This window comes from Lithobates pipiens, unplaced genomic scaffold, assembly GCF_037356315.1.
Source record: "Lithobates pipiens isolate NorthernLeopardFrog02 unplaced genomic scaffold, aLitPip1_a1.2 Scaffold_27, whole genome shotgun sequence".
NCBI classification, from domain to species: domain Eukaryota; kingdom Metazoa; phylum Chordata; class Amphibia; order Anura; family Ranidae; genus Lithobates; species Lithobates pipiens.
The window spans coordinates 166304046-166312216 of NW_027507788.1; the positions used below are offsets into that span (position 1 = coordinate 166304046).

Genomic DNA, 8171 nt, shown 5'->3' on the forward strand with positions numbered 1-8171 from the left:
CGAAAGCTGAAAATTGGTCTGGGCAGGAAGGGTGTTTAAGTGCCCAGTAAGCAAGTGGTTAAAGTGGTTGTAAGGGCAGAAGTTTTTTTTTTTTTATCTTAATGCATTCTGTGCATTAAAATAAAAAGCCTTTTGTGTGCAGCAGCCTCCCCTCAGCTTTAAAATTTCCGTGGACAAATGTCTGTTGTCGGATTTTCCGAGCGTGTGTACACAAGTCCATCGGACAAAACTCCAAAGTACAAACACACATGCTCGGAATCAAGGACAAGCCAGAAGTGTTCGGTCTTGTAAACTAGCGTTCCTAATGGAGAATTAACATTTGTGACGTGGCAAATTATGAAATCTCCAAATGCAGCGCACATTCTCTTCTTCTTTAATGGAATAATAATGAAGCTGCTTTGCTGGTGATACTGATGGAGTTATTGCAAATAATTTTTTCAAGTCTTTTTTTTTTTTCTAGTGATATCAAGAATAATATTATTATGTTTTTTTTTATTTGGGCAAGTTACCACAACACCATTATCCTGTCGTTTTTAAGATCCAAGACACAAATATGTTGGTGTCCCTTGTTAATTTTGCATTGTATTTTTTTAAATGTAACTGCCTACTCCCAAACTGTCATTTGAAGTAAAACACATAGCCAAGTATTATTCTACACAAATTTTTTTTATTATGCATTAAAAAAAAAAAAAAAAAAAATTTGACATGCTATCTGCCAACAGAACTTAACCAAAAATTGCATTCTATGCATCTAAAAATTTAGAAAATATACGAAATCAAATCATTAATTATTCAACCATAAAAAGAATGTCAAACCAATAACTCAAAGGCCAATAATAAATAACACGTTCTCTCCTCTGATTCCGCAACATGGCTGGTTGACGAACGGCCCTTCAGAAACGGACTGAAAAATGTGAAATGAAAAGCATGAATCAACACTCACCAAAATTCTACATGAAATTAGCAGAAGGAGCCCAAAGGGTGGTGCTAAAGAGCTGAAAAACAACATAGTACGTAACTACATTCGTATTTGTTGGCCGACAATTCCTTGCTGTTTGTATCCAATACAATTTTGGGCCAATGCCCTTCAGACAAAAGTCCACAGCTTTGTTGGCCAACAATCCGTTCGTGTGTACGAGGCTTTATAGTTATTCTTTTATCCCACTGATACCAACAATGTAATTTATTTTTATATATCTGACACCGATTATACCAAGTTAGATATACCTGTATTCAAATCGTTATAGCTTTATACATTTACATGAAAAGCCCAGAGCAAAATAAATAAAGTAAATAGGCATAAGGCTGGCATGACAGGGTAAACAGGGTACGTGGATAAGACAGAGGCTTTGATTGGGAGAATAAGGTGGGAGAGGGGGACAAGTGAAGAAAAAGAAACTGGCCCCTCCCTCTGGCACCACAGTGCGAGGGAAATTGCCCGCCCACCCTCCTCTGGTTGTGTGGTTTAGGTTTGTCTGCTTGTGTTGTTTTGTTTCTTTTCAAACAGGGACAAAAGGATTCAGACGTTGTGGCAGTGGCGGGTGTTGGTCTTTGCGGGTGAAGGAAGAGACCTCGAAAAGAAGATTTCAGGATCTGTCGGTGGTATGGGTCCTGATGGTGGTATTTCAGCTAATGGAGGTTTAGCTGGAAGTTTTGGTAATGGGGGCAAACAGTTTTTATAAACAGAGGTCTGTTTATAAAAAAAAATCACTCCATATATGAATTTCTCAGCATTTGTTTGAGTAATCCACATAACGTGGTCGATTTACTAAGATTGGAGAGTGTAAAATCTGGTGCAGCTGTGCATGGTAGCCAATCAGCTTCAATTTGTTCAATAAAGCTTTGACAAAGCTGATTGGTTAATATGCAGCGCTGCACCTGATTTTGCGATCTGTAGTTCTAGTAAATCAATGCCAATCTGTCTAATATGTCTATTTCCTATTATCGTCAGCTCCACCTCGTGGACAAAATTACACAATTTTCCTAAAATACCTCAGTAGTGATAACACTGTATAATGACCACTAGATGGAGCTGATCACAAACATATTAGACAACTTCCCCATGACTCCAGGGGGCGGAGTGAAACACATTGGGGTGTGGCCTGTTCGGAGTCCAGACTGAGGTTGCCATTTCATTCACTGCAGTAGGACACCATAGATGTGCTACTTCCAGGGGTCATCCTTCCTTCCTTGAACCATTGCAGGAGCCAGGACGGGGCTCTATCCCCTGTCAGCACTATGACAGTTGCTGTGGATGCACTGCCCACATCACCCCTCCATATCGAGCCCCATATTAGACAAATTAAAGTGATTATTGTTGACGGCTGTGCAAATATGTTTTTCTGTAAATAGACCCTTAGGTCTCATGCTAAATAATTTATTGTAAACAGCGTTTCTCCCAAGAGGAAGAAATTGAAGTTAAAAATGCACCTAAGCTGGTTTTTCCAAATGCATTTAGGAGCCTTTCGACGTGTTCAGGCATGACTGGCCGTTGATTTATTTAATTGGCAAGAATTTTAATGCATTCTGGCTACTGAAAGGACTAAACTCTCAAGCGCTAAGACCCCATTCACACCTGAGCGTTTTGTAGCTTGAAGCCTGAAGTTACAAAACGCTAGAGGGGAAAAAATCCATTATTCTCAATGGAGATGGTTCACTTCTCCACTCCATGTCGCCTGAAGCCGAATGCCTGAAGCTGAAACAAGTTCCGGACCCTGATTTGGGCGTTTTTCTTCTTTTAACATTGGTGACCTTTTGCCCTGCACAAAATCGCTGTAAAAACACTGCAAAAAACGCTGCAAAATCGCTGTAAATTTGCGTGATTTTCTGCTTGAAAATGTTACGCTCAGGTGTGAATGCAGCCTTAATGCGCAAAATATTTCGGCGTGTTTTTGGCACTTAGTGTTTTTGCCCAAAGCTCCTCTTCTGAACAGGATTCTTCTGCGTTCAGGAGAAGGAGCTTTGACTGCCTCCAAATGCTGCTGTACCTAAGGTCCTCTAAAAGCCTGTGTGCATGGGGGTTTTTATTTGCACTACCATAAAAAACTCAAGACAAGCTTTCGGGGTGTGTCCCCCTTCTTCAAGCTCCCAACAGAAAACAAAAATGGGATATGACGGGACTATGCTTGTATCTATGTATTGTGTACTAATTCCTCTGTGAGAAGCCAAGCCAAATCTTATGTTCTGTGATAATTATATTGGAAAATTTCAATAAATATGGAAATAGAAAAAGTGATTTGCATGACAAAATAGATGAAAACTTACTTTTTGTAGAAAAGCAGATAGGCCTGTTGCTGTAGGACCTTGCTGATACTACATGGTGTTACCTCCGCGTCGTTCATCTTATACCACTGATCATCACTAGCCTGAAAAATAGATAATTAGATTAGCAAACACAGCCAGGAAAAAAGCAGCAACGCTGCACACCACAAATGAATCATCTTTTATTACTATATTGGAGGAGGGAGATTTGGGGTAACTTACCTTTACATAATAGGCATAATAATGTCCTTCTGTGGTAGAGTGTCCTCTGTGCACAATCACAGCATATAAGTTGTAGTTGATGTGGTCATTAGGCCTCGAGGTGTATGGACCGATGTCAAAAGTCTCAGGGTATTTGATATTCTGTAAGACAAAAAAGACATATTAGACATTGTATTTTTTTCTTTTTTTCAAGTGCATCCAAATATAACACAAGAAGGAATCTTACAACATGAATTCCATAATTGAATGAAGACTTACTTTTCTCAGCTTTTGTCCAGTGAACATATTGAACATCTTCAGAGTCATGACCAGGACGTTCGGAGCATTGTAGATCGTACTCCTCATTTCAGCTGATACTAACTGGTAACACCTAAGGAAAGAAGAAATTGAAATGTAAGCCTAGTTCTCGGGTTTAGTCTTTTGTTAGAAGTTCTGCTCAGATACTGCCTGTCTTTAGCAGGACTGGAGTAGCCTCTGGACATATAATGAAATGGTTTACCCACGTTCACCGAGCCAGTCACAGGATGGTGTACACGGAACTCCGCCCGCTACTGCTATAGGGCGGTATCTTCTACAGTTATATATGTAATGTACAAGTCTGAATAATCGAAGGAAAGAGTCTTACCCATTGCATCGGTATGCGTTGTTTCCTTCCAGTCTCTCTGTTTTGGTGAAGTTGTTGAGGTCTAAACAAAAAATAAAAGAAAAATCATTATTCATATTTATATAACGTGATGAAAACACATTGTTTTGAATAAAAAGAGGGTATCTAGTCAATGAACATGAGAATCCCTGACATCTGGCAACTTTTGAAAAAGTTCATCTTTAAGAAAAAATAAATAAATAAATGCACATCTTTCTCCAATGTGCATTTATTTTATTTTTTTTACACTGGAGCCTGTAAATATTGCACCCGTGATAAGCAGATAGCGGGTGCAATATCAGGATCCTGCAGACTGTCAGTACACTGTCTGCCTGTACCTCCGATATGGGCATGCCGTTACTGAATTGCAGGAAGAATTAATGACCCATGGGAGCGCTCACCAACCCCCTCACAGTCCATTGAGAAGCCATCAACGGAGGTGGCCAGCGGTTTTTGGTAGTGCATTCATTTACAGAACTCGGAGAAGGAATGATGTGACCATGTGGGTGGAGCTCTGCATGGTCGTGCTGTTTTTAAATTGCGTCAGTGAGTGCGGGGAGAAGATCCTCTGCCCGCTGTCACAGGGAAGGAGGGATTGGGGGAGGGGATGCAGATGCTGCAACATGTTTCATGTTCCACCCGAAATAGGGGTGGGACATATAGCAAGTTCCAAAGGTGAACTTAGCCTTTAAGCCCCAGGTCACACTAGAACACAGTGTGGAAAACCCCAAAAAAGTGCACATTTCCTGCACCTCATTCAGAACGCAATAGGCTTACAATGTGCAGCAGGTGTCAGTGCAACATTAAAAGGGAAGTAAACCCTTCCAAACAACTTGGACCTATAGGTAAGCCTAGATTAAGGCTTACCTGTAGGTCCAAGAAATATCTCCTAAACCTATATGGTTTAGGAGATATTTGCCCGAAAATGGGCACCGCTGTCTACGGCGCATGCGCCGTAGACAGCGGCGCGCATGCGCACTAAATGCGGCAAGTCCAAGAATGGATTTGCCAAATTTGTCGACTCCCGTGCGCATGCGCGGGAGTGACGTCATCGCGGCCTCGCCGTATGACAGCGGCGGAGCTGCGAGGCGCGACTCCCGTGCGCATGCGCGGGAGTGACGTCATCGCGGCTTCGCCGCTGTCATTGGTCGGAGCTGCGAGACGCCACCAGCAAGATGGACGCGGCGGACTACAGGGATCAGCGGCGACTTCGCTGGCTCCTGTGTCAGGTAAGTGACACATAATGAGCTACTATGCGATGCATAGTAGTCCATTATGCTTTACCTTTGCAGGGAAAAAAAGAGGAAGTAAACCCATCAGGGTTTACTTCCTCTTTAATGACACCCCAAACGCAGTGCATTTGCCTGCACCAGATTGTATGGTACAAAACAACCTTGCAATCTGGTTGCAGTGTGTTTCCAAAATTAGTGCATGCAAAATGAATGGACTCAAATCGCACCACACTGAATCGCATGTGATTGCACAGGAAAGTGGTGCACATTCCTGTGCTAATTTAAAGGTGGTTCACAGTGTGAATCAGGGCATAAAGGAAAATGTCTTTGCTGTAACATCTACCCTATGTAAGGAAAGGGTGAATGTTACCATCTCTGCACATTGTCCTAACATTCACTTAACCGAGCTGCAAAATCCTTTCATTTCTGCTGAAAAATGAACCACTGTCTATATGAAGAGTGCTGACTTTAAAACAAAATATAATTTATCATAATATAATATTTTGTCCTCCAATTTAGTATTAAAAAATAGCCTCTTCCTACCCTGCTGCCAAATAAACCAGTTGGGCACTCCAGGTATCCCCATAGTAAATAGCTATCAGGGGTCACTGTTGTTGCCACCAGCCCAATTTGGGTGATATCTTCTAGATTGTAAGCTCTAACGAGCAGGGCCCTCTGATCCCTCCTGTATTGATTTGTATTGTAAGTGTACTGTCTGCCCTCATATTGTAAAGCGCTGCGCAAACTGTTGGCGCTATATAAATCCTGAATAATAATAATAATAATATCTTGAACAGGACATACCCCCTGCCCCCTCTCAAAGTATATGTGACTGATACTGTTTGGTGTGATGGCCTGTTAGTTCTGGGAGAATGAGGACTCTCATAGGTGTGCCATGGACCAATGAAGTTACTAAAAGGTAACTTGACTGCCAATGTACAGGGAAAACTAAAAATGCTAAATTCTAATACAATAAAATGTAATCTAATATAAAATAATATATAATGTATATCTGATATTTACATTCATCTCCAGAGGGATGTCCAGGAATTCCTCAAATCTTTCAGATGCATAATGACAACTCTGGCAAACCACTGCAAAAGAAACAGAAGAACATTTTTAGTTATCTCCCTTCATAAAATTAGACAAAAATTAAATTAAGATTCCTTGATTATCTTCATACTCAAAGGATTTTCTTAATAAAGAAATGAGATATAGTAATGCACAAACGTACCTTGTGTTTGCAGAGTGCCGACAAAAATATGTTCAATAAGACTGATGTTTCTGTCCTTGGCTTGGTCAGAGCTAAAAGATAAAAAAAAAAAAAAGTTAATCACATTCTATGACTCTTAGAAGCTGACATAATCAAAATACATGCAGTTTAACATCACTGTTATATTATATTGATGTGTGAATGAGATCCTGTTCAGGTCAGGCCTAGGGATGAGAATGGCTTTGATCTGAACTCGGTAGAAAGCTGTCAAAGCCGAACCTAGAGGAAAGATGTCAGTGCCGGGATGGCGGGGCAACTACACATACACAAAGAAAGTAACTTCAGGAGAAACCCTAGAGTTCCATGGAACCTTGGCTGAGAAACACTGCTCTAGATGCCAGGTTATTATTATTATATAGGATTTATATAGCACCAAAAGTTTGTGTCAGACAGTACAGATACAATACAATTCAATACGGGAGGAATCTAGGGCCATGCTCATTGTCATTTTTGGTTGATATCCTGATGTGCAACCATCCTAATATGTGCCCAAGCACCTTCTAGGTGGCAATAAAACTAAGCCCAAATGTTGTGTAGAACAATGATCCTTACCTTAAGCGAAATACAGAATCGCAGATGGATGAATTCCACAGGTGAGCAATTAGAAACACCAGAAATTCTTGGGCGTCCTCTTGTATTCCAAGCTCAAAATGTTCTGCAATCGCTAAAAGGAAAAAGAAAACAAAAAGATATTTATAAATCGATTACATCATAATATACTAATATATGACTACATACACTTAAAGAGAATAGTTCAGTTGTCTAGCATCACTATCCTCCCCCACCACTCTGTTTTTCCATTGGAAATACCCAGTGCTTCTGAGTGTGGGGAAGAATTTGACCTCATTCCTTTTTTTCCAAGAAGCTGGGCCCAGGCCTGATCAGCCGATTAGGCCAGAAAGCCATCATGTACGGGCAGAGTAATGGCGCCCCATCATTGGTGTCTTTGGGAGGAATGTAGCATCAAAATGGGTGTCAGTGGATGGCATGGCACCTGAAGGGCTGGAAAAGGGCAAACAGAGAGCCATATCAGCCCACAGGCTGCAGTTTGGAGACCACTACCTTAGAAGTAAACAGCAAGTAACTAAGCTAGACATTTCCCCTAATCATCAGTGATAATAGATCATAGTATTAAAATCTAATGCTTAGGCATCCATAGTATACAGTTTTTTAGACAAAGTACTTACATTTTAGGTTGTTTGTCACTAATTCGGGGCTGATGACAGAACCCGACTCGGCAAATGTGTGTATCTCCAGCACACACATCATGCATAATCCTTCTGTGTGACCTAAAATTTAAAAAAGAAAAAAGAAAATTAGGCACAAGTAACAAACATACACATATGAGTTTGAAAATTAGAATCGGGTTATTTGAGCTCCTTTGTCATCTAAGGGGGATCATGCAATTAGATTGTAACCTGTGTGGCCAGCATTCTTGAGTGCTTCAGATCACCAAGTCCTCAGGGTTTTTCACCTTAAAGTGGGGTTCCACCCTAAAGTGGAACTTCCGCTCATCGGAACCCTCCCCCCCTCCAGTGTC

General features: G+C 40.9%; 1 protein-coding gene across 1 annotated transcript; it reads right to left on the bottom strand.

The window, feature by feature from the left end:
• Positions 1 to 711: 711 nt before the first annotated feature.
• LOC143933262 (uncharacterized) lies at positions 712 to 7954 on the bottom strand. The gene is made up of 9 exons (XM_077456148.1): positions 7819 to 7954; positions 7184 to 7295; positions 6593 to 6663; positions 6382 to 6452; positions 4109 to 4169; positions 3742 to 3853; positions 3484 to 3624; positions 3265 to 3365; positions 712 to 904 (listed from the first exon to the last, which is right to left on the bottom strand). The coding sequence occupies exons 1-6, from the start codon at positions 7898 to 7900 to the stop codon at positions 3840 to 3842; spliced, it is 411 nt and encodes a 136-aa protein (XP_077312274.1). The 5' UTR covers positions 7901 to 7954; the 3' UTR covers positions 712 to 904; positions 3265 to 3365; positions 3484 to 3624; positions 3742 to 3839.
• Between the last annotated feature and the right edge of the window lie 217 nt (positions 7955 to 8171).

Coding starts and splice junctions, on each gene's coding strand:
- LOC143933262 (XM_077456148.1), bottom strand. CDS start 7,900: ATGATGTGTGTGCTGGAGATACACACATTTGCCGAGTCGGGTTCTGTC. Junction 6,664..7,183: donor GATTCTGTATTTCGCTTAAG/GTAAGGATCATT, acceptor TTTATCTTTTAG/CTCTGACCAAGCCAAGGACA. Junction 4,170..6,381: donor ACATCCCTCTGGAGATGAAT/GTAAATATCAGA, acceptor TTTTTTGTTTAG/ACCTCAACAACTTCACCAAA.